The 26,929-nt window shown below is 37.6% G+C and overlaps 2 protein-coding genes across 9 annotated transcripts in view; one reads left to right on the forward strand and one right to left on the reverse strand.

Moving 5' to 3' along the window:
• Positions 1 to 373: 373 nt before the first annotated feature.
• Positions 374 to 18,681, reverse strand: LOC125047537 (set1/Ash2 histone methyltransferase complex subunit ASH2-like). Of its 3 annotated transcripts, none has more exons than XM_047645809.1 (12): positions 18,571 to 18,681; positions 12,813 to 12,924; positions 12,393 to 12,571; positions 12,076 to 12,260; positions 11,580 to 11,754; positions 5,473 to 5,659; positions 5,020 to 5,201; positions 2,913 to 3,057; positions 2,533 to 2,671; positions 2,206 to 2,312; positions 1,057 to 1,201; positions 374 to 587 (listed from the first exon to the last, which is right to left on the reverse strand). In XM_047645809.1, exons 2-12 carry the CDS (start codon positions 12,899 to 12,901, stop codon positions 486 to 488), a joined length of 1,635 nt encoding a protein of 544 aa, XP_047501765.1. In that variant the 5' UTR covers positions 12,902 to 12,924; positions 18,571 to 18,681; the 3' UTR covers positions 374 to 485. The 3 variants fall into 3 exon arrangements, with proteins under 3 accessions (XP_047501765.1, XP_047501766.1, XP_047501764.1); XM_047645810.1 differs by having other exon boundaries at positions 11,610 to 11,754; positions 12,813 to 12,958; positions 18,571 to 18,639; XM_047645808.1 differs by having other exon boundaries at positions 12,813 to 12,958; positions 18,571 to 18,639.
• Positions 18,682 to 18,837: 156 nt separating this feature from the next.
• Positions 18,838 to 26,929, forward strand: part of LOC125047433 (calcium-activated potassium channel slowpoke-like) — a 316,251-nt gene continuing 308,159 nt past the window's right edge. For all 6 annotated transcript variants that reach the window (XM_047645630.1, XM_047645632.1, XM_047645631.1 and 3 more), the window contains exon 1: positions 18,838 to 19,339. In XM_047645630.1, the coding sequence (XP_047501586.1) occupies positions 19,007 to 19,339 (333 nt within the window). In that variant the 5' untranslated portion in view covers positions 18,838 to 19,006. The remainder of the gene's footprint in view (positions 19,340 to 26,929) is intronic.

Raw genomic sequence — 26,929 nt, forward strand, 5'->3', positions numbered from 1 at the left:
GTGTACGCCCAAAGGAATATGTTGGCAAATGTACACTAGATTCTCCTTGATAACTTAATATAAGCAAAACTTGGCTTATACTTTAAAAAAAGTGAATAAAAATGAGAAGACACAAGACACATTAGCCTTGAACTTTATTTAGAGGAAATGCGTAACGAAACCGCACTGTTTCTTTTGATAACAGGTAAAGTTGGCTACATATTAATCAACTCCTGCATATGACTCATCAACATCAGCTTATCTTGATGTATGTTTGTTGACTCAAGTAATGGGCTAAAAATCCTCAAGATTCTTTTATATTCTTTAATTAAATTCCTGGGAATTTAAAGCTCTCAGTTGCTACCTGTATATGTGGGTAAATTAACACACAAAATCACTTTTCATTTTCTTTAATACATTAGGTTACATAAATTATATTGTATCCTGGATGAGATTTTAATAATACCATCCTGAAGTATAAAAAGTAATCAGCAAACATTATTTTCTTATGTAAACACATCAAGTCGTAATTTTCCTTCATTTTCTACAAAGTATGTCATATCTGCCAGCGTCTGCTCTACCATGGCCTCCTCACAACGCTCATGCATCTGTTGAGTAAATTGAAAGATATGTGAAAGTGCAAATATAAAAACAAAAAACAATCAACACAAAAAGTAATAACTTATTCATCTCTAAAAGAGAGGTTAAACCATGGAGACATTTTCTCTGCTTCCTTATATAAAAGCATATGCTAATAAAGCCACTGGTACTAATTACCCTATCATAACTAGTCAAATGGATGAAGAGAGATATAAGAAAAGGTCTTGGGCAGGTACAGTGTCATTGAAAACTATATTTGAAAAAAATTCTTTAAAGTAATTTCTATGAAAATTCTCAAATATTCATAAAAAAACAGAACATGATGACCTTTTTATACAAATATACTCAAAATAAAGATTAAATTAGAAAATCTAAGATTAAAACAAAATAATCTTTTTTTTTATGGCAATCCTTTCCATTCATATACAATTCCATCTCAAGAGCTAAAATTATAAATAAAAAAGCAGATACACTTACCCCTCTGAATTCCGGTTCCTTAGGTGGATGCTTGAAATCTGGTCCAAAGTTGACAGAGACTGTAATATTTCGATAGAGGGACACAGCAGGATAATATGTACCACCATAGATGTCTTGGAAAGCCTCACCTATACATTTGCCATTTCTGTAAAATAATTTTTGATTAAATAATCAACCAGAGTTATGGTGAATATATTTTGGTGGTAATACAAATAATGTTTAAATACTTTCTTCCTTTAAAAAAAAAAAAGATCTTATTATAATAATCCACAATCGAGGACAAACAAAAAAGTATTCTTGAAGATGAGAAACAATAGAGGCAAGGTCTTGCCTCAAAACCCAAAACTTTTCCTGTACTGAGTATTTATATAAGGATAAATAATATTGCAACTGCTAAGACTAAGCAAAGAAAGCTTTAAAATCTTAATAGAGAACATACATTTCTAGACATCGACAGATTTTCTATACAGATATCAAAATACATTCAACACAAAGCTACAACTGCATGTATGTAAAGAGTTTCATTGTTGTTGCATTTTAGCATAATTTTCTGTCTTGTTATGATAGTTTTAAGTCATGTAGAACATATATATTATGTATCACAATAAGAAAGCTTTCTGTTGGTGTACTGTTAATTACCCATATGTTTTTACTATTGCAAATGCTTTATCTGTCAACTTTTGATGTACATGAGAGTTACAGATAAATTTTGAATGTTCTTTCTTTGGTTGGTATAAAACAGGTTTGTGGATAAAGTTTAAATACTTCAAAAAATGTCTTTCTCATTTCGTTTACATATATATGTATTTTCTCAATGTATAATTTATCTACAGTATATCTGGGGACATTTTAATTAAATGTGCATATAAATTTAGCAATTGAAAAAAAAAAAAAAAAAAAAATACGCAAAAGTAATCAATAAAGCTGAAAAAGTAAGGAAATGGATTGAAAATCTGATGTAGTTACAAAAGGCATATGGATTAATACATCACTTACGATCTGCAGAGTAGATAATATGAAATCTACTTTTTATGACTTTTAAGAGTGTAAATGTGAAAACAGAGTAAAACTACTGTTCCCAATAAACAGATTTTCACTATAAAAAATGGTATATCACATTTCCCTTGTACCAAAACATCATCAACTTACTTGAAGAACAGAACTTTGGATCCTTTGAGAGCTTTAAGGTTTTTGATAGCCTCAGGAAGGTCATCTTTATCCTCGTAGTACAGGTGGGAGCGAAACTTTACCAAAGGCTGGAGGGAAATATTAGCATTATTAGGAGAGTAAGTATAGATTGTGTTCCATTTGGCACTACTAATGTAGTTCAATTAGCTATTTTATAGACATGGCTTATCAAAATCTCTATTACAAAAAAAAAAAAGCACTGTGACTAATAAACATGGAAAAAAAATATCTCAACATCAATCATAGATCAAAATAAATATTCATTTTGATACTAGGTGTAAATCCTACCTTATCTTTATAAGTGGGAGGGAAGCGGGAAACAGGATTTTTCTCTGGTAACTTTATCATGATTCCCAATACGTCCCCCTCTGTGAAGCCTGTGTCTGCATAGTGCTTCCCTCTTGACTCATGGAAAACTGTTCCTTTTCTGAAAAATGGTTTCACACCTTCATCAATAGCATGTTTTACTAAATCTAAAAAAATTATATTCTTCATTTCCAAAGATTTCATTTACATGGACAACCAACTAAGCTAATAAATACAGCTGGAAAATAATCCACAAGAAAATCATTCCCTATGCTTTACACTAAACTTTAAACTAAACAGCAGCCGGGGGGGAAAGCCTTATCCCATTCTAAAGCCTTCAAAAAGTTGGTATCCCCACTCACCTTGATCTCCAGGAGTAACCAAACTTATCATAGCCAAGGGGCGCCTGGAGGTTAGCAAGCTGCTGACACCATCCGAGTCGTGTGTGGGACCCTTCAGGTTGGTCTTCTATCGTGCATTCCCAGTACCAGGTTCCTCGGCTCACTCCTGCCAGATCCAATACCACAGATTATGAATTTTTCAGGAGGGAAAAGGGAAGCTTGCCATACTTACAAAGGTTATAGATGGTGCCAGTCACTGGTTATATTTATACCTAAGCAAATAACAAACAAAATAAAAATGACTATGGAAATATAAAATAATATCGATGAAATTACATAAATACATAAATTTGGCAGACATTACTCATGTGTTTATAAAAATAGTCAATGAAATAGTAGCTAAGCATGTTAGGGCATATGAACTGTCAATTTATCTAAACTAAGCCCTTATATATATGAATTATCTAGCTACAGCAACAAGTTTTATGATTTTGCAAGAAAAGACAAAACAAGACAATAATATAAAGAAATCATCTCCATAAAAATTGGCTAACACATTCTATAGTGAAACAATGAACAGTTAAAGCTGACAAATATGAACAATAAAATAATGAAAACATGTAAATATGAAAGGAAAAAATATACACCAAAGCTACTTTCAGTTCTATATATATGTGGAGACTAATACAGGAATTCCATAGAATACATATATAGGTGGTAGAAAAACCCACAATGCAAAAAGTAGTTTTTGCGTTGTGGGTATTTCTACCATAGTATCTAAACAGAAGTGTGTTTTACCATTCATGTACAACTAGTTGGTAGACCGGAGACAAATCACAATGTAGGTGTTCACCTCTCCACACTCTCATTAACGCTGATAACATATATAGATAGCAGCTCCTTCTTATTCCCACTACCATATAGCTCCAAGATGAAAGCTAAGAGTTTAATAAATAGACCCTAAATGTTTTATGAAAGGTTGTTTAAAAATGTTGTAGTAAATCTGTCTAACTTGAGTACTAGTCATCATTTACACACACCATCACTAAAAATTTTAGTGTTTGTAAAATTATGTGGACGTTTCTGTTATTGCAAAATTTCTCAGTATTTGCGAAGATAGATATCATTCGAAAAGTAAATTTTTTGTCAAATAAACTATACCATCCCTTATCAGGTTACCATGAGAAATTAATTGTATAAAGTGTAGCATTATGAAAAGAAACATGTGTTTTGCACATAATTTCATCTTTGTCTGCATAAAACTTTTGCATGAAAAACCCTACCATTAGTAGCAATAATAACAGTAAATCTAACTTACTAACCCCTAATTTCTACCAGTAACAAGCCACTAGCAAAATAGCTAAATGTAACTGAAAACACATTTGGTCTTGCTTATACAAAAATCAGAGGTGGTTCCATATCCTGTTTGAGAAACGATGTTTGAAACTGAAAAAATGAAGGAAGGAATAAGCTTGAGCTTATGCCTACCCTATTCACCAGAGATGCTGTAGTGGTTACATTATCATTTTGCAATCTTGCTGACCTGAGTTTAAGTTCTACACTGTCAGTGAATGGTAACTCAAGCCATTGCTTGTACATGGGGTAATTTAGAAGAGAAATAAACATACAGTCGCAATTTGACTGAAGTCACAAGAGCTTTTCACCAAACCCTGAATTAGTATTAATGTTAACAGCTGTACTGCAGATAGCATACAGTGATACCATGGCACAATTATGCTGCACTGTGAATGGCATGTTGTGATGCCATGGTACAATTGGTTGTATCATGGATGGTATTTAATGGTGCACTGTAAATGGCACCTAATGATACCATGGTGCAATACAGCCACAAGGTGAAATTTGGCATATATCAATTGCTCTGTGGATGGCATGCAGAAAGACCATAGTGCAATCCTAGCATGAAGCAATGTCATAGGCACCACAGGGATTACATATTTTGCTGTAAGTTCAAAGTCACCCACATGCTGCATTGTGGATATAACTAGCAGAATTTGACCTAAACATCCTTTGTCATAATGTAAATCAAAGTATAATTAGAATAGCTAAACTAAAGAAATCGTAAATAGTAAATAAACAGAATAACATTATAAGTGAATTTTATACAAACCATGAGTTGCTCTGATGAGGCAGTATCCCTTGTCTCCTGTTACCGCCAGACGGTCATCAGCAGTGCGGAGCTGAGGTGCACGGTCATGGAGAGCCAGCAGGACAGCCCCCGGACTAAGGGCACGGTATAGCCAACCAGGAATAGGCTTGCCTGCCCAGTCACTACTCTCATCAAACTCTTGTCTGTAAAGTTCCAATGTATAAATTCTGTGTGTTTCTTGTATTATAACTGTAGCTATTGATATGCAAAGGAAAAATCCACATATAAAATACAAACACGTATACTTGCTAGTGCACTGACAATTGCAGTTCTGTCTTTAAAAGTATGGATCTGTGTTTTAAGCCTTCAGACAGATATATATTGATGTATACAGATGCAAAATACCCATCAATACAAAGTATTATACTGCAACTTCTGATATGGGAGGGCAATGTCATCCCCTTACACTCTTACCTAAAGGGTGCATGAGGATCTGGCTCTGCAAGAATGTATCTATAACCATCTCTGTTGAAGGGGTGGTCAACAGGGTATCCATGCAACTTGGGTGCAGGCATGTCCCCACGCGCCTTCTTGTTGCCGGCAGTTGTGTCTGGCATTTTTCGCTTAGCTCCTCGCCCCTTGCCACTTGTCTGCTGTTGAGCTGTGTGAGAGGAGCCACCAACGTGAAAGCTGTATTAGTGCAGCTCCAGTCCCTGGAGTAATCAAATATTTAATGCAAAAACATATCAATTTCTTTTTAATTATTCATAACTGTTAGTTTTGGTTAAGAGCTTTAATGCAGTGGCAATCAAGCAAATAATAAATAGATTGATGTGTGAGGAAAAGACAATTAACCATACTGCATTATTTCACAAAACAGCTTTGAGTGTACTAGAAACTGACATGCAACTGAATGCAAACATGCAACAACTTCAGCAATGATTACATTAAAATACTTTTTGCCATCTCTGATCAGTTATGAAAACAATTAAAGCACAAATTAATAGTACCAGCTGTCATACCTATCAAATATGTTAATGCTAAGAAGCAATATATATTAGGGTGTTAATCCATCTATTATTCAGAAAATATCCAATAATCATTGTTACAGTGAAAAAGACAATTTCTTGTAGGACAATCTTCCAAAAAGTTTATATCATCACCCTGAACTCCCCAGGAAAATAAGCAGGTTTATGAAAATCACATAATCAAACTGTAAAAGCCCTTTCAATAGTATTATGATCTTCACAGTCACCTTACCCCAGGAATCTGAAATCAAATAATGAAAATAAATTCTTGTCTCTACCGGTTAACAGCTCCTGTGCCTACTTCTAGTGCAAGATGCAAGAAAATATGACAACATTCTCTCCTTTACTAGATGGTCTTTGATACTTATTTATACTACATATTACCTACAGGAAAAAATAATAAAATTAAAACTGACTGTGAAATAACTTTACATGCACATGGCAAGCTATGACCAAGCTACCTTAATACTGACTGCATAACATTGACACAAACGATGAAAAAAGCAGTCGCTACACTTTACTGTTAATTATCGGCAATGTTTAACTGTCTAAGGGGGAAATTATACATATAAATGGATATATACTTAATACTACACACAGTTACGAAGTTGATTAGTTTCATCAACTTTCTTTTCTACAAGGCATTCTGAATATATTCTACCCTTGTGTCTCAAAACACTTGTGCCCAAAATACATACACACATATGAATTCAAACATTCTTGTAGACATATAATGAAGTCTTTGCTTATGCAGGCACACACACATAGGATTAAACATCAAGAAATTAGTATATTAAGACACTTTTAGGCATCAATGAGTTATAGGTGAATGCATTTCATGTAACCTAATATTCTGAGGTGAAACAAAGACAGACCCTGTGCTTATCCAACAGACATTTCAACACCTATAATAAAATACAAAAATAAATGTCAAAGGCAATAACCTTTTGCCTACTGGGCATAAAGGTGCTCACATCTAGCAATTATCGTGAAAAAACAAAGTTATATCACAAATAACAAAAATAAATAAAACATCAACAAAAACAAAATAGCTATCCAATCACTGGAAACAGTAATAAACACGTCAACCATGCATGCATTCATGTATTAATCTCCTCACATCCACAAAAGTGTGCTTATCCTCAACATTTCAGTCACACTCCTCAACAGAAGCCACTGTAACTATTCAAATAGACAGCACTGCTGCAACATGCCAAAGAAAGCTAAAAATTTCAAATGTCCCTGATTAAAACTCCTGCCTGTTTTTGATGCTACAATCCTTCTGTGCCACTTTATATGTTCTTATCACCATTTCCTATGCCTACATCAAGTAAATGCAGAATGGGGGGGAAAGGTAATTTGGCAGCATTCAATTTGTTGGTAAAAGAAATAGAGAAAAGGATAATTAATAAGTTAAAAAGAACATATGTGAAAAAAATAGGAAGGAAAAGAAGCAGAGCCCTTATAGATAGAAGATCTTTTAGTTGTGCTTCCTGAATGTCAACACTTTGGTGCACAGTGAAATACATCACATGCAGGATCTGAATTTTACTCAGATTTTTTTAAATGGAAAGAAAAAGAAAGGGAAGAAAATAAAAAAGGAAAAAGGAAAACAAAGTGAAAAAAGGTGAAGTTAAAAGAAAAGATAGAATGGCCCAAATGTTTTCTATGGAAAGCAATGGTATAGTTAATATATCTAATTGCCCTTTATAATACAAAACATTACTTGCTATACTGACAGAGGTCTTATAACTGGTTTATATGCCTTGAAATTCTAGACATTAATTAACTAATTTTGTCGATCTGTACAGACATATCAAATCTAAACATATTTCTAAATGAAAAATGGTTGATCACAATTTGCGTATCTCCATCAAGATACATTATCGGGTATAAAAGTATAATGTAAATACCAGAAATATTTCCAAACTCCAAAATATCATCAAAATGACAAAAAAAAAGTTAGACTGCAGACCAGTTGATTACCAAAATAGTTACTGAAATAAAAAGTGCAAGGTTCAACAGACAAGTACATAATATATATATTTGAGTGACAAATGCCAACAACTGATAAAAAACAAATATCACAGACTAAGAATGTAAACATGACAAGGAATACAAGAAATGAAATAATAATGAAAAAAAGAAGAAGAAAAAGAAAGGAAAAAAGAAAAGCAACAAAAGTTCAAAAGATTCATCAAAGATACAATAAAAATATAACAATCAAACAGTAAAATAGCTAAAATAAATTAGAATAATGTAGGTGGCATTGGTGGTTATGATACAAATGAAAAGATAAAAACAAGAAAATCTCAGCACCAAAGTTATTGTCAGTGTAATGTATATTAAGCCACTCTGTTCCCATTTTTGGCTATTGTATAATAACTGACAAAAATGTTAGAAGGCTTGCCATAACCCAATTGCTGTAGGTGTCAATCCTTTCCATTATGTTTTATTAGCTGAAATCAGTTATCACATAAAAGCAAGAATGGCACTGTCCCACTGAAATACTGATCTGTGTGTGCAGTAAAATTTCAGTGTACACCATGCTACTCCCAAAGCTTTTGTAGGTATGAATAATTACCTACTTACTAGCAATTCTATTTCTTCAAGGGCAATTACATATATTCAACATAACAGTATCAAAAATAAGTATAAGATATCCAAAAACAAGGAACAAAAACTTGAGCCTCTAATACAAAGAAATAATAACATTATCTGAGCTCAGTAAACGTGAAGCATAATACCAATATGTAATCTAGCTTGCAAATAGAACAATACGAGTGAGCTCTACATTTATCAACTCATTTTCACTAACTCTAAACAACATAAATCAACCATCTACTACAGCCATGACCACAGAAGCTCCCTCAGTAAGCTCTCCAAATATTACACCCATTAACTTTATGCACAAGCACAGACAACATAAAGATACAAACAAGCATCTTACCGGCTCCTGGTGACCCCTCTCACCCGCTCACACACCAAGTGTTTACAAAAGGCTGGTTCTTGAACTTTAATAGTTTTAAAAAAGGAAAAGAAAAAGAAAACAAAAAACAAAACAAAACAAAAAGGATGGACAGGGAATGGGGCCTTCGAATGTACAGCCTCCTTTATCCATTCCTTTTCTCCCTCTGACGACATAGACATGTTCACAACCGTGTGGCTCTCATGAGGTTAGGTCAGAACTGCAAACATTTATTTCTCCACATCAGAGTAAAAAAAAAAAAAGAAAAAAAGAAAAAAAAAATTAAGCTCTGAGGATCCAAGATGAGCCATATTTCTTTGTTTTTATTGTGAACATAATCAGCTGAGGAAATCAATCACAGATTTTGGAAGCATTAGTCCTCAAACTTCACATTATTCAACTGATGTTTTCCACTTCCATCAAAGCTAACATTAGAAGTCCGTGTGATCCTAGTCATGCTGTTAAACATCTAAGTATCAGGATATAAACATCAGAAAACATTTAGTGAACACAAACTAGAGTTAGAACATTCAAGCATCAACACAAATTTTATCAACTTAATTAGAAACTGTATATCCATTAGTCTATATAAGACAGAATAGAAAGTGGGGGAACAATTACATGGCTGTTCAGTAATGTTGAATGACTTCCCAATACTGCAGAAACACAATGCAAATTCCTTAGAGCCAGAAAAGAAAGTACTGGAATATTTTTTTCTAGTATTTACAACATATTTTGGCTAATTTTCTTTGTATTCAATACACATATTGTTATGATTATAATATCATACATTTTCCACATACACCTTTTTTATATATGAATGATGGCATCCTGGTCTTTCTATGCTTCCATTGTCTATAACTTTTCTTACATAACTGTAAGGGTAACATCACATTTTTTTTTTTTTTTTTTTATAATTTGCTATGACTAAAGAATACTTTACATTTATTTACAGGATCTTTATGTGAATGATCTTATTTACAAAATTACTAATATATATAAAAAATAAATATATAATATATAAATATAGGGAGAGATCATGTAAAATTATCCTGATATTAAAAAATACATTGATTAACAATGCATTTGACCTTTATTACATATATATTTCAGGCTTCCATAAACCTGATGCTCTAAGTTTAAGCTCATTGACTCTCCATGTGCTGCATTCTCCTTCACATCTTTTGTCACGTTGTGCAAAATTGTGAAACAGCTTAATATTGCTCTGCTCAGAATACCTCTGGATTTTTTCTTTTAAAGGCTGTTTCATTCCCTGCAAAATACTTTAGAAATAAAGATAACAATCAGATGTCCTGGGTGCTTGGCCACATATCTAGATTAAAATCCACTGCCTGATGGAAAGCTTGTAGCTCAGAATAATTCTTCCAACATTACCATACACACTGATAAACACTTAACATTAGCATTTGATAGTATATAAAACTCCATAAACAATTATGCATATGAACATGCGTAACAGCTCATATCTGTCACAATGCCTGGGTAACAGTGTCTATTGTCAATTGTAGACAAAGACCCAAACACTCATGGTAGTGGTAATCGTAGGAAATTTTATGCAGATTTTATGAGGCTTAATTTCAATAAATGTAACTTTTCCAGCTGGTTACACAAATCAATATGTTTAAATTGAAGCTGTTTGGTTCTCAATGTCCTTGCTTTTATTGGTTTAAGAACAACAATCATTTGTATAAACATTACATCTAGCAGTAAGTTTATATCTAAGAACAAGCAACTCCCACTCATAAGGCTACATCTGGCCCTCTACAAGACAACTTTCTTTACACAATCAGTCCAAGGTCCTGGACAGATAATACCTACATCCAATAAAACTAACAAAATGCCAGACAGCTGAAGCAGTGAAACAAGCACTCCAATTACTGATCCCTTTTACCAAGCACATGAAAAAGTCAACACAAAACCAAAAGAATGGTCTTTTTGGTGTCTTTCAATGACTTGACTGACACATTCCAAGGTAACTCAGTTTCATTAAGCCAGCACGGAAAGCCTTGTCTCGCTGGATCCAGCATAAGCAATTAAGTGTCTGCTGAGTGATACATGATTCATTAATGCTCAGGGTGTTAAACTAGTTTGTCATATGGATAATTTGCATCATGGAGAGCTTTTGATTACTATTTTTTCGAATTGATTTTTAAAAGTTCATCATATTGTCATTATCCAAAATAATTCACCCAATCTCCTGTCACTGTTTCACATTGCTCTTTTCTTATCTATTTTCAGAAAATAAAGATTGTATAGTAAATTTTGAAAAGACTATATCTATATATAATAAAAGAATTGCGAATGGTTACCTTTAATGAACTCGCAAACATTCATTAAACTATTCTTTTTTAATAATCTTCACATCTATATTTTTCTGTTCTATGCTCCATGTCTTCCCAATATATCTCAAAACACATCCTGCCTGCCCTCCCTGTTTTTTCCTAGTCTGAATGATCTGAGTTTAACACCCTATGGAGGCAAAGCCATCAGAGATACAGGGTGCTTGACATGAGGGGTGAATTTTGGTGGTGGCAATAGGGTCAGAGGGGGGATTATATACGTACAGGAGCCGGAGAGAGGGGACCTCCACCCACCAGGGGTGTCTGCTATGGGCCGGATCAGCGTCAGGTCCGAGGTGAGCAAACCAAAGAAGGGGTGGTGTGGGCCTGGCTCCCCACTTTTTCTTGTTTCTTCTACAGCAAAAGAGGAATCTACCTCTTTCATCAGAATTCTCTGCAACTGTATTAAGAAATGGCTTACATCAATTATTTTCTTTGAATGCAAAAGGCTAAAAACCTGACTAATCACCTGTGGAAAAGTATGGTAAAGCTTTATGTGAACCAAACCAGACACAGCAACTTCAGTATTTCTGAAAGAAAAAGAAACAAAGAAAAAGAAAAAGAAAAACACACAAAATATCCACCTTGTCTTTTCAATTCAGGCCGATGATGATGATGATAAAAAAGAAGAAGAAGAAGAAGAAGAAGAAGAAGAAGAAGAAGAAGAAAAAAAAAGAAGAAAAAGAAGAAGAAAAAGAAGAAGAAAGGAAACGAAACTTACAGTAGCATGCCAAGACTGGGTGGTACGTCGTGCTGCAGTGGTCAGGGCCTCCCAGTGTTGTTCCAGGAAGGGAATAATGTCTCTCTGTAGACTAAAAAGGTAAGGTCCTGATCGACTTTCCTTTTCCTTTCCCATAGCTTGCTGTTGTAGGTTTGCCAGGGCTGTTACACACATGTCTCGCAGCTCTGTTTTCAAAAGAAGAAGGTAGTACTAAACTATTTTATAAAAAAAAATATATATATAATTATATATACATATATGGGTCCTCAGAATCAATAAATATATATATGTTCAAATACTGAAAGAAAACTGCTTACGGGCTTGTGTCTTCTTGAAGGATTCAACACCATTTGTTGAACAGTTCTTGCATGTAAAGGTGTAGTTCAGCATAAATGGTACCAATTTCCCAAGCTGGTATGTGATACAAGATTCATGGAACCAGGAACCACACTGCCAACACATCAGCTCTACAATCACAAGGTTTCGGAGCTTGCCACTGGTGGGTAGATAATATAAATGATAATGTTTAATTCTGTCAAATTTTATGCAGTCATAAAAAGTGGAAAATTCTATTATCTTTAAAAAGGCTAATTTAAATTACATTCATTAAATCATGATTTTAATAATATTTTATGACAACACAGAACACACATAAAAAAAAATATATATATATTTAAGGAAAGTAATGACATACAGCAATGACACAGAAACTAGAATGAAAATTTCTATAAACTAACCAATATCCACATGAAGAGAGGCCACCTTTTTCCCCAAGGTCAACGGTGGCAGATTCAATGACCTCATTGTCATCAGAATCGTAGTCCATGTTGTATAGATTCTAGGACTGTCCTGTTCCCAAGAGAAGATGTCAATAGTCAGAAACCTGAAGAAAACATTTTTATATTACTAAACCTGTGGTCCTCAAACTAGGTGTCATAGGGGGGGGGGGGGGGGGCTCAGAGAGGACTACAAGAGTTATATTTATTAATATCTATCAAAATAGTTTAATCATAAATAAAAAGAGAGAAAGAAAAAAATAAAGAAGTTATTCAATGCATAAATATAATATTCACAGCTCCTGCTTCAGACTTCACCCTTTATCAGACTTTAATTTCACTTTGACTAAAGCACATTTATTTGGGAACAGAGCCACCTCCTGATATCACAATTCCCACATGTTTAATTTGTTTATTGACTACTAATCATAATAGTATTAGATCAACTATCAGTCAGATAGAAAGCTACATTCTGCTTGAACATGGCAGGAACAGGTACCACTTGTTGTGATGCTTCCTGGAGATTTATCATCAAATAAAGATAGTTTTGTTACTCAGCTGTGGTCCCTAAGCCACATCATTATTTACATTACAATTACACTTTCCCAGTTTATGTGCACCCAAGGATATGACTACTGGAAATGGAGCTGTATGATCATTAATAAAAGCATAAAGCTGGTCATGGGAAGTTAGAGGCATCTGAAGGAGAAAGAAAACAGTTAGCCTTGAATACTATGAGCTCAAACATTATAAATCTGATGAGAACTTGAGACTGGAGCCTGATCAGTATCAGTAAATAACAATTTTTTTTATTCTTTCTGGACAAAATTTATAAGCAAATTTTGGAATAATCTTTACCAAAGATGAATAGTTTGCAATAGGCTTCAAGGCTGACACTGGCATTGGGTGGTAATGATAAGGGAAAAATGACACTCAAGTCATATTTGGTTTACAGTACAGAGAACCCATGTGCACTAAAGGGTACACACAAGTCTACTTGGGTTCATCTTTATGATATTCCATGTTTTTGTTGTGAATTACTTGTCAGCCTTCAAAGCACAACAACTTGGTCAACAAAACCCTCCTTGTATTGGAGAATGCTCTTTCTCATTCACCAAATGTTAATGAACAGAAAACATTACTATGGTGTTCCTGTCTCTTAACACACCACTCCTACAGACATGGAATCTTTTTACCTCTTAAGGTCTATTACATTATGGGAAGACTGCTTTTGATGTTAAGCTGAATTCTGCCAGGGACTTCTGACAAGCCTTCAAAAAAATAAAAAATAAATAAATAATAAATAAAAAAATAAAAAATAAAAAATAAATAAATAAATAAATAAATAAAACTAAATCAAATGCATGTTACTATAGCATGAGCTGACATTATGGCTACCACAGAAAGCTAGCCAGAGGTGTACATGAATCTTTCTTTATTTTTTTTAATAGGAAGCTCACAACTTCAACAAGTTACTACTAGGAGCTTCCAAAGTAGGGCTTGGAAAGACTATTCTCTTAGTGGTGCAGCCTCAACACTTCAACAAACCTCCTTCATGTACATTCTTATTTGGTAGAGTATACATGGAAAGAGAGTTGGCCTTTGCTGGAGTGCCAACAGATGTAGAGGTTGCACTAATCTGAATAAGCAAATCTATTACAGATGGACTGATGGGCATCTTCTTAACATCTACCACAGAAACAAAATAATATAGCACATCATTCATTCAAAATACATATCAAAATATGTATCTACTCTGCAAAGTCATACTTATCATATACTAAAAAATCCCTGCCAAACTCTTGTGACAAGAAATCATTCAAACATCTTTGATAAGTGTTTAGAATGGGACTGTATGAAGTGATGCTGAGGTCTTTGCATTCCAGCAGAGATTAACAAATCTTATCGCACACAGTTGTCACAACAGAAGTTTAGATATTTCCAGGCCATTACAAAGAAAATAGAGCATTTGAAAATGCTGTTCATCATTTACCCTACTTGAATTCCTATATCCCTCCTTGCAGACCCCTCTCTACAAACCACTGCACATACAGGTGGAGGGGGTAGGAAAGGGAGCAAGTTCAGAAACTCTGGATCATTTAAACAGCAACTAGCCAATATAGCAATTGTTTAAAAAGTAATTGCACCCCTCTGAGACTAACATCCATATTACAAGACATTTTGTGGGACCTTCAAGTGTCTTTCATCCCTTAATAATATCAGAGGATCACATCCACACCCTCATCCTTAACTCCCCAATTAATGGATGGTTTGAGGGAAGGCTGTAAGGGAGGGGTATTCCTTATTTATGATAGGCAATGCATAAGAATAAGTTTAATATAGTACATAACCTAATAACTGTAATGTTGTAATATCTTTTTCTAGTCTAGTATACTAAACATTTATAAACATATACTACTGATAAATTTAAGGTTAACAGTAATAATAACATCCACTGTGAAGGAAAATTTCTTATCGCTAGATATTTTTCAGTACTTTACTTTAACCAACTGGATCTAGGTGATATGGTTGTCATGGCATGAAAAAATTTGGTTGAGGGCCAGGTGGTGGGAATATGCCATCATGGAAAAATTTTGGCTGAGGGCAGGAAAGTACCATCATGAAAAATTTGGCACATATGAGCATGGATTTCATAGTCCGCACATGTAACCCTTGGAACGAGGCTATGGGCGCCAGTGCACTAGCAGATAACCAAACCTCAAGGAATGTATCATTATCCTTTTTCATCTGCTGTCCTGAGTCTGAGTGCATTTAAAATCATTTTTGTTGATAAACATCTCTAATCTTGACATGGACTCATTAATTTCATATATTCTTACAGTTTATATTGATTTTGAATATTCTGATGAGGAGGCAGATTAATCATAAGAACATATTTTATATAAATGTTCAAGTACATTAATCACAGCTCTCCAAGCATAGTTATTTTTGTATGGCTGTCAGCCCCTACAAAAAACTAGTTTTCATTGGTCTCTTGTAAAAGCATTTTATTTTTTATGAGTGTCCTTAGATTTTTCCTATTGATTCATAATATAAATACACTGCCAATATAATTATGCGAAAAAAAAATAAAAAAAATTAAGATCCTGTACTGGAAGCCACTGAGTATCTTCTAATATTCATCCATTTTACAAACAGCCTCTCTCACCAAAATACCAGTTTCATATAACAAAATTTTAAAATCTGAACAAAGCACATGTTATTGTATGAAATAATTCAGATGTGAGTACCCAACTTTCTCTCATCTACTTCAACCAATTAATAGATTAGATACATTGTCTTGACACACTGTATGCTGGCAATTGGTTAATCTATATGGTATAAATGCACTAAGCTTGGGAAAATTGAAGATGATATTCTTGTAGAAAACCAAAAATTGCAGTTGTATATACAAGAAATAATCAACAGACACAAATGGTAACACTACAAATAAAAGAAAAGGATAGTGGAATCACCGTTCATGGCCTAAGTCCATTTGGTGCTACCCAAGTTTTAGCTCTATCTAAGGTCTCTGGCAAATGCATCCGTACTGTAAAGATTTACTTTTAAATCTGCAATGAATTTCTAGCTAAATAAAGATACATATAAACTTATGTATTGGGTAAATGACACTACAAAAGTGCTATTACTCACTATATTCACAGTGTAATGGGCCTGAATCTGTTGTTTTTCTTCACAAATGACCAGTTCAGAAAACGTGTGAAAATACCTGTAACTGTTTACGAAGTGACCACACCTCTTTAAGTCCCTATTACTCCAGCCAACAACTTGGGGGCACTCCTATCAATCCACAAACTTCACCATATGAACCAAAATCCTTTCTAACCCAAGAACTTTTCCCCCAGTCCCTCATCTGATCAAAGTTTGCATGGCATCTGTTGTCACCTATTTTCTATACTTCCAATATTTTACTGTATAATAAAGTATTATATACTCTACAACTTTCACATTATCAACTTGTTAAGAAGTGCCATAGATGAAAAGTGTCTTAAATTTTGTCTTTCTCTCTAATACTGTCAGAGTTTACTTTGTGCCATATGGATGTATAAAATTGGAACTATACACTGATTTGCTGAACTGAAATATTAGTACATTATATGGTAAATGTTTTAGCTTCACAAAGCCATCCAACCAGCCATGCAATATTATTTCTTGTTTCAGTTATTCATGGTGAAATCTGTGATCTGTTGTTGCTTTCAATTACAAATACAAATATAAGCGAAAGCACAATTAATTGAGACCGCACCCTTCTGTGTCCCTATTACTCCTGGGGATCCACAAACAATGCTGTATGAGGGGGGGGGGACACCTTTGGTAATTGTTTGATGGATTCTACTCACTCTCTACTACCCATATATGTAGTACATTTGTCATGGAACCCCCAAACCTCTACATTCTTGGCCCTGTTAGCAAGGGAGGGTATTAAAGGCACCAGGGAAACTGTGGGGTAAAATTTTAAAAATATACATGAAGTACATCACTATAATAATATTTTAAACTTAATTAGTTACTATATTATCTAATGCAGTTCCCTTCCTGTGGGCCTGCTGCCCCGCAACCCCAGTAATGGAAGACAAAGAATCCTCCAGATATTCACGGCAGGATACAGCACACAACCAACATGTGGGACCGCCTGATGCCGAGTCTATCCTACATGCTATCCTGCTGTACATGTGTGGATTCGTTGTTGTCCAGGACAGAATAGGGGAACAGTAGACTTCTATGGGGGGGGAGTTGCAGGGGACACAGCCCTTTTATTTGACTATATATTGACCCATTCTCTGCATACTAATAATATTTTACCCCACAATTTCCCCTGTACTATTCATGGCCTCCTCTCCAATCGAGGTAAAGATTGTGGGTATTGGGTGGAGATTTCCACAAAATATTTTTTATATATTTGGGTGACAGGACTCCACTGATACCAATATCATTGTGATTGGTGACATAAAGGTATTTTGAATATCAACAAAACCTTCCTAACCCAGGGAGTTTTGCCCACACCCCCCCCACCCCATCGTTGTGTTTCTGCCCTAGGGGGCTACACCCCTGATCTCCGCCAGATTGCCGTGCACTTCTACTCTGTACAGCATTTGTCACAACCTATTTTCTTCATTTCTGACATTATCCTTTGCCTGTACTAATTAATTTACATGTCGATAAATATAGTTTATTCCCCCTTTTTTATGAGACATTAGATTTTTCCTATCCTAGTACGATCATTATATAGTTGTATACCAATGTGCTACATGTAGCCCAAATTTCTTATGATCAACTTGCAGGGGAAATACCATGGACCACATGGCTATGTAAAATTGAAATTATATCTATTATATTTGTGGGATATTACAATGGACAATAAATTTAAATAAAGATGAATCTGAAAGAAAATTACTCATAAGGACACGAGTTGATGATCAAACGGCTAATAGAAATATCAGACATTGCACTGCATACATTTGAAGAATGGTATGTTACCATGAAGACACTGGCATCCACTACATTAATGTTGAACTCTGACTGTATTGAAAAAAACAAACAATGCTTATGTTTATATGAAAATGTAGCCTTTTTCTGTTTACAAATGTTATAAATCAGACATTAATAGTTATGATGTCATTTACTCCTCCTTCAAATTAATCTTATGCACTTATGCCCTGCATACAAAGGTTCTCTAATACCGATATTAAAGCCATACCTTCGTAATATTTGGTATAACGACCGGTATCTATGCGTTCTTGAAGCTCCTCCGCCATATGTATTTACAAATTGAAGCAGCGTGATTGGTTAGACATCTATGACGTCACGAATGTGATGCGTACGTTTATTGGCTAACTAGCTCCCCAGACTCGAGCTAGGACAGGTCACCCATTGGTCGAAAAACATATGACGTCAACGTTACGTCACATTTCGTCATCAATTTCCTTGGTTCCCATTGGCCCGACGACAATATTGACTCCAAGACGAAGGTGCCATGGCAGTGATGGCACTGGAGGCCACAGTTACGTTGGCTGTCCCGAGAGGAACTCACCCTTTCACATACCTGACGATGTGATAGACAATATACTTTTCCGTTTTTTGATGCAACTCTTGCATTATCTGACTGCGAGGCAGAGTGACATGAAGTGTTAACGATGTCTGACGACACGGGTCCAACCCAAATCTCAGATGAGGAGTGTCTAAAAGAACGAAAATGGTGGTACTTCTTGCTGTCGAGTATCTTCACGTTCTTAGCGGGGATCTTCATAGTTCTGATATGGCGGGCCTTCTCCTTCCTCTGCTGCCGGAACCGGGACCCCTCGGAGTACCAAAAGCAGCAGGAAAAGGAGAAACTGCTAGCACAGCAGCAGGGACAACCCCCTGGCCAGCCCAAACCCAAGAACCTGATGGAAGGGAACTTCGTCACAGAAGCCAAGGACTGGGCGGGGGAGCTCATCTCGGGCCAGACCACAACAGGCAGAATCCTGGTGAGTACACATAGATCTTCTTTAAGCTGGTGAAGGAGGCGAGGGGTTGTTTTGACAGCTCGTGGGCCATGGACCTGGAGCTCTCGGGGGCGCCGCTGGATGACAGTGCATGAGGGAAGTGGACGAGGCAGAGCCCTTAAGTCCAGCGCAGTAGGTAGGAATGCGGCCAAAGCTCAAATTAAAACTTTTAATTTATTTATGGATGAGCTAGGCCTATCTCGCGCAACATATGGAGGAGGACGACCGGGAGACTGCGATTACAGGATCCATTAAGCGTGAGGATAAATAATGCGAGTCTGCGCCTCAGCGAAGTTCCTCAGGCGAGCCATGGTTTCCAGATGATCCTTAGAATAACAACTGCAGAGCGCCAAAGCCTCCGCCATGATGGACGCTGCCGGGAAGGTCTTCGGTGCGGAAGCCATCATGGTGGCTGTGACAGGCTGCCTGCTGGAAGCGCTGGACGGGGCTGGTCGGAGGGATGGCTGGAGTATGGACTGCCCAACATATTTTAGGGCTGAAAGACTTAGCTAGGTGATTGGGAGGCTGAAAGTTCTAACCAGGAGTATTTTAGGCTGTATGTATAGAAATGTTAGCAGGTGGATGCGCGTAGCATTACTGTCTTTATGTTCAGCATATAAACATCTGCTTATGTAGATGGATATATGTTTAACTGTAATATACTGTATTTATCGCAGTAGACATGTAGATTCGCCCACAGGTATTAGATGAATAGACGCTTTAAGTTTATTTGGTTTTGTGGTTATTTACAAAGATAAATACGAAAGGGTATGTGATCGACTCTCGGAAAAGGGTGTAATATTATCTTAATCCACATAAAAGGGAGATCTTTGGAAAATATGCATAACATCTTGCCCCAGCTTTTCTTGCGAAAGGCGGCATGCTTATGCTCCCAAAAAGGCTTAGGCAACCACTTTCTTGCTCATCATGAGAGCAAAAATGCTTCTTTTCATCTAACATTCAGGAAGAAGTGAATATAAAACGTGACTCGGCCTGAACTCATGCGGCACGAGCTCTTAACCTAATCGATTCAGCTGTACCACAAAATCATAATGATTCAGACAATCCCTTCGTTATAGATTTAATAAAACGGATTAGCAAAATGGAAAGTTGCCGAGTTGCCTCTGAATCCAGGCAAAGAGAGAGACCAGGTCAGCCGGCCGTCAGGTCACCGGGATGGGGGAAGGGGACGCGCAGGGGACCGATCGGGCAGGGGAGGGAGCTCCGGAGGATCAGTCGTGGTGGCAAGTGGATTGCTTGCTTGTTCGTGCTTTTGTTGTTGTTCACATGCATTTACCCGCTAATGCATGTGGTAGTCATCGACCAACGTAAGACATAGTTTGATTTACGATGGTCTGGAATCCATTTGTCATTCCCTGTTGCCTGTGCAATCATCTTGGCGCCGTAGCTGTTCCTGTCTTGTGGAACCGTCATGTTGTTCCACAGACGTGGACATCTTGCGTGATTGCATGTGTAAGCGTCATATACCTTGTCGCATGAGGTGGATGTTATATCTTTACATCTGAGGTTTAACGGCCGTTCTCGCCCGTAATAGTTTTTTTTGTCTAGACATTTCCCTTCACGCTGACCGATATTCATGGACGTAATTGTTAAACATCACATTTTAAAATAATAAAAACGCCGTATTTCAAACGAAGAAATAACACAAATGAACACGTTTGTTCGCGCGCGCGCACCCCCTTCCCCCCTCACATACACACATTCTTACCCGTTGTCCCGTAACCAGGAAGCCCCAGTGCGTCGCTCAGACCCACTTGTCATGTCGCCTCAGACACGAAATACGAACTTGTAAAAACATTCTCAAGACTTCCCTGTCGTATCTCAGGCAGACCATAATATCAGTCACTATTGATTCCCAGCTGTTGATCTACTTCTCCTTTCCATTTGATTGGTATGATTCTATTGAATAGACGAATAAAAGTTAGAATTCTCTGGGATGTATCTGCTGACATTTGTGCGATATTCTCTTGCTTTCCTCTTTTCTTTCCTGCATCGTAATTCTCACTATGAATAAGTGTGATCGTTCTCTGTATTCTCAAGGAAAATAATGTTTGTCTCGTACGCTAATACTGACAATAAATTCGCGCGGCCTGGACAGCAGTCCCAATAATTTTCCGGCCGCTGGCCTTCGTAAGGGTTCGGTAAGGCGAAGCGAACACAATGAAGCAGTAAAGGAAAGGCAGAGACGGGAGCGGAATTCGAAATTTCATGTTTATTTATTCTTTCTTAGCCCGAGAAAACACTCTCTTGTATGTCAGCATTTTTTTTTGTATTAATTTATTTATATAGTATTTGATTTGTTTATCTTGGACGGATCTCTGTTTTGAAATGTCACTGTCACAAGAGCCGGAGTCGTTCAAAGCTCAAAGAAGACAAAATCAAGATTCGAGACAAACGAGTTGGACATTTTGCTCGAGCGCTATCGTGCCATCTTTACTTCAACTCTTTCTATCTCTTCTGTCGTGCTTTCCAATGACTCATCTTTATTCTCTTCGTATTATTATCTGCACTGCCTCTCAGCCCTTTTTCCCTCCCTCCTAACCTCCCCCCCTCCCTCTCTCTCTCTCTCTCTCAGACGGCGCCTTCCTTCCAAGTTAAAAATGGAAAAGACATTTATATGCGTTTCTGCTTCGGTCTAAGTGACGTTTCGCGATGCCGAGGAGGTATTGATGGCTGTCTTGTTATTTTTCGAGATTTGAGAGGAGGAGGTGTGAGAGGGGATGGGGGAGGAGTCTTGCTTTTTATGGAGAGACAAGTTGCAGTTCGTGCGATGATCGGCTGCTTAGGTTGTCAAGTGCGGAGGTATGAAGAGTATTTTCATCCTCCTAACCTCTCTCTCTCTCTCTCTCTCTCTCTCTCTCTCTCTCTCTCTCTCTCTCTCTCTCTCTCTCTCTCTCTCTTCCTCTCTCTCTTCCTCTCCCTCTCCCTCCCTCCCTCCCTCCCTCCCTCCCTCCCTCCCTCCCTTCTTCCCTCCCTCCCTCCCTCCCTCCCTCCCTTATTCCCTCTCTCCCTCCTCCTCCCTCCTCCCTCCTACTCTTCCCTCTCCATTCTCCCTCCATCGTCACCTTTTGCTCTCCCGCTTTCCCTCTCTCCCTTCCTATTTTCCTCTTTCCCCTCTCCTTCCCCATTCTCTTTTCTCCCCTCACTCTTTCCCTTCCCTCCCTCCTCCCCTCCTCCTCTCCTTCCCGTTTGCCCTCCCACCCTTCCTCTCTATTTCCCTCCTTCACCCCCTCCTTCACTCTTCCATCCTTCACCCCATACCATCATCCCTATTTCGAATTCACCTCACCTCCTTCACACTCTCCTCCCCCCTTCCCTCTCTTACACACACACACTCAACGTTGGGTATTTGCTGACGTTAACTGCCGCCCGCTGTACTTACATTGACAGAGAATGGGTCCTGCCGAGTTCCTTCGTCACACGCGACAGTTAATTGTGTTTCTGCTTTGAACTGAATAGCAAATTGGAGGTGTAAATCTTGCATTCGAAACGGCGGGTTATGCTATAATAATTTTGAACGTCTGTGTTGTTTCTCTTTCCCCTGTTTCATTATTAGGCATATTATAGAAGTAATGAATACTAGTTTACTACTACTGTTATTTTTTCTTGTTATTGTTGTTATTAATATTATCGTTATTGATATTACTACTATTACGGCTGCTGCTGCTTCCACTGTTGCTGTTAATACAACAGTAACTATGACTACCACTACTACTGCAATTTTTATTGTTTGTTTGATATTTTTTATCTTCCCTTGTTACACCTTTTCTCTTTCCAGATCTATTTTTTTCTCATCATTTACATTTTCGTTCCTCCTCCTCATCTCTCCTCTCTCGTCCTTTCTCCCTTCTCCTCATCTCGTCATTTCCAACCTCTTCTCTCCATTTTGTTCTGCGAGATCCCATTTCCTCCCTTCGTCTTCTCCCATATCCTGTCATCTCGTATCATACCTTCTTCTCTTTCCTCCTTATCTTCACTCTCTTTCTCTGTCACGCGAGGTGGGTGGGGTGGGGGGTGGGGGTGGGGGGTAAAGATGACACATGTAGTCCCGGTCTTCATTAAATAGGCCTAAGCTGGGCGGCGTTAAGGTATGGGAGGAGGGAAACGTTGGTAACACTGCTGCATTGCCTATCGCCCTTTTCCTTTTCTCTTCCTCTTTCTCCTTCGTTTCCTTAAACATTTCGTTTTTCTCTCGCTTTCTTATACCTTTCCCGTTTCTCTTTCTTTTTCTTATACTTTCCTCCTTTCTCTTCCGTTTCCTTATACTCTCCCTCTTTATCGTTTATTTTATTTTCTTTTGTATAATCCTCTTTGCTTACATGTTTTCTTATTTTTTTTTCTCTATGGTTCTTTAATTCTCTCTCTCTGTTTTTTCTACACATTTTCTTTCCCTATCTCTTTTTTTCGGTTTACTTATTTTCGTTCTCTTTCTCTTTCATTTCCAAATTCTCGCTTTCTCATTTTCATTTTCATTCTCATTCGGCTCTTTTTCCTTCCTTTCTCTCTTCTTTTTTTTTTTATCCCTTGCACCTTTTCTAATTCCTTTTCTTTCAAGAATATTTAGTTTACAGTATAAAATAAAGTGCAAAAGAAAGAGTAATAAATGTAGGGTTAGTAGAGGAGGAAAGAGAATAAAAAAATAAAGATAAAAGAGACCAAAAAAAGGAAGACAGAGAGGGAGAGAACAGAGGAGAAAAAGATTAAGAGAGAAGAAGGAGAAGAAAAAAGAAGAGAGACGGACAGAGAAAAGGAGAGAACAATGAGAAGAAAGCAGAGAGAAGAAAGGAAAGAGACATAGAGAAGAAAGGAGAGAGACAGAGAGAAGAAAGGAGAGAGAACCAGAGAGAAGAAAGGAGAGAGAGACAGAGAGAAGAAAGGAGAGAGAGAGAGAAGAGAGAGAAGAGAGAGATAGAGAGAGAGAAGAGGAAAGAAGAAGGAGAGAGAAGAAGATAAAGAGAAGAGGGTGGGAAGAGAAAGACAGAGAGAGGAGAACAGAGCAAGATACAAAAGACAAAAGAGAGAGAGGGGGGGGGCGTGAAAGAAGAGAAGAGAAAGAGAGAGAAAAGAGAAAGAGAGAGGAGAGTAGAGAAGGAAAGAGAGAGAGAGAGGAAGAGGAGATGAGAGAAGAGAGAGAGAGAGAGAGAAAGAGAGAGAGGAGAGAAGAAAAGAGAGAGTGAAGAAAAAGAGAGAGAGAGAAAGAGAAAAAGAAGACAAAGGAGAGAGGGAGAAAAGAGAATGAGAGAGGAAAAGGAGAAGGAAGGAGAGAAAAGAGAGAGAGAAGAGAAAAAAGAGAGAGGAGAGAGAGAAGGAGGAAGGAGAGAGAGAGAAAAGAGAGAGAAGAGAGAAGAGAGAGATGAAAGAAGAAGGAGAGAGAGAAGAAAGAGAAGAAGGAGAGAAAGAAAAGAGGAGAAGAGAGAGGAAAGAAGAAGAAGAAGAGAGAAGAGGAAGAAAAGAGAGAAGAGGAAAGAGGAGAGAAAGAGAAGAGAAAGAGAGAGAAAGAAAGAGAGAGGGAAAAGAGAGAGAAGAGAGAGAGAAGAGAGAAGAAAGAGAGAGAGAGAAGGAGAGAGGAAGAGAAGGAGAGAAAGGAGAGAAGAGGGAGGAGAAAGAGGAGAAAGGGAGGAGAAAGAGAGAGGAAGGAGAGGGAGAAGAAGAGAGAAAGAAAGAGGAAAGGAGAAGGAGAGAAGAGAGAGAGAGAGAGAGAGAGAGAGAGGAGAGAGAGAGAGGAGAGAGAGAGAGAGGGGGGGAAGAGGAGGCAGGAGAGAAAGAGAGAGAAGGGAGGGAGAGAGAGAAGGGGGGGGGAGAGAAGAGAAAGAGAAGAAAAGGAAGAGAGAGAGGAAGAGAGAGAGGGGGAAAGAGAGAGAGAGAGAAGAGAGAGGGATAGGAGAGAGAAGAGAGAGAAAGGAGAGAGAAGAGAGGAGTAGAAGAAGAGAGAGAGAGGAGAAGGAGGAAAGAGAGAGAGAGAGAGAAGAGAATGAGAGAGAGAGAAAGAGGAAAGGGAGAGGAGAGAGAGGAAAAGGAGAGAGAAAGAGGAGAAAAGGAGAAGGAGAGAGAAAAAGAGAAGAGAGAGAAAGGAGAGAGAGAGAGAGAGAAGGGAGAAATGAGGAGAGGAGAGAAAGGGAGAGAAGGAAGAGAGAGAGAGAGAGTGAGAGAGAGAGAGAGAGAAGAGAAGAGAGTGGGGAAAGAGGAGAGAGAGAGAAGAGGAGAAAAAGGAGAAAAGGAGTAGGAGAAGAGTAGAGTGAGAGAAGGAGAGAGAGAGAGGAGAGAGAGAGAGAGAGAGAGAGGAGAAGAGGAGAGAGAGAGAGAGAGAGAGGAGAAAAAGGAGAAAAAGGAGAAGAGAGAGATAGATAGAGAGAGAGAGAGAGAAAGAGAAGGGAGAAAGGAGAGATGAAGAAAGAGAGAGAGAGTAGAAAAGAGAGATGGAGAGAGACAGAGAGGAGAAAGGAGAGATGAAGAGAGAGAGAGAGAGGAGAGAGAAGAAAAGAGAGATGGAGAGAGATAGAGAGAGTAGAAAGGAGAGATGGAGAGAGAGAGAGAAGGGTGAAAGGAGAAGGGATATATATATATATATATATATATATATATATATAGAGAGAGAGAGAGAGAGAGAGAGAGAGAGAGAGAGAGAGAGAGAGAGAGCCGTGGTTATTATTGTATTTTTGCTGTTAAATCGTGATCATCATCTTTCTCTCTTTTCGCGCTCATCATCATCACCCTTATTTTCTTCTGTTCTCATTTACTTCATCATCACCTTTTTTCCTGTTCCTGTCTTTCGTCTCACAATTTGACCTCCGTGATGGGGGGCGGGGATTGAGGACGGGAGATATGGAGGCTGGGGGGCGGGGATCTTGGTATCTGCTCTCTACCTTCCCGTTCTTCTTCTTCTTCTTCTTCTTCTTCTTCTTCTTCTTCATCGAGTTATCCTCATTCTTCTTCTTTATCGAGGCGAAGGTACAGTTAAGAGATTTTGATGATGGTTAGCTGAAAGCAACGCGTCCGAACATCATCCTTGTTTATCGAATCATTACCAAACTTTCAATTATCAAATGGTTATCATTACCAACATGGCGCCAGTCATCATCAGCCTGTCAAGTGCAGCTTCGCCTCATAAAAGATAAATTGTTTCGTTTTTCTTTTTCTCGTCTTTTATCTTGTTCTTATCTCCTGTCCCCCCGCTCTTTATTCTTGTCTGTCTAAAGAAGGCTCCATGCCAATATCAGAAGCGGTGTCTTAAAAGTAGGTTTAACATCAGGTGCGCGTATAAGAGAGACGACAAAGGCGCCCAGGTGTATAGCAGGATGCAATGAACTGATATAACACTTTCAGGTGTCAGGTGTGTATGTGTGCCAGGGGTGGTGGAGGGGTGGGGGACGGTGGGGTGTCATGTATCAGGGCACTTGATAAAGATTTCCTCACTTGTGATAGACGGGGGTGGGGGAGTGGGTAGGAATAGAGCGGGGGAGGAGGGAGCAACTCCAGGTTTAAGTCAGGCGTTCCCATCATCTCTGTTCCTCTGCACCCCTTGGGCAGTCGGATTGTTTTCCAGGGCTTGTA

This window comes from Penaeus chinensis, chromosome 41 (assembly GCF_019202785.1).
Source record: "Penaeus chinensis breed Huanghai No. 1 chromosome 41, ASM1920278v2, whole genome shotgun sequence".
Lineage (NCBI taxonomy): Eukaryota > Metazoa > Arthropoda > Malacostraca > Decapoda > Penaeidae > Penaeus > Penaeus chinensis.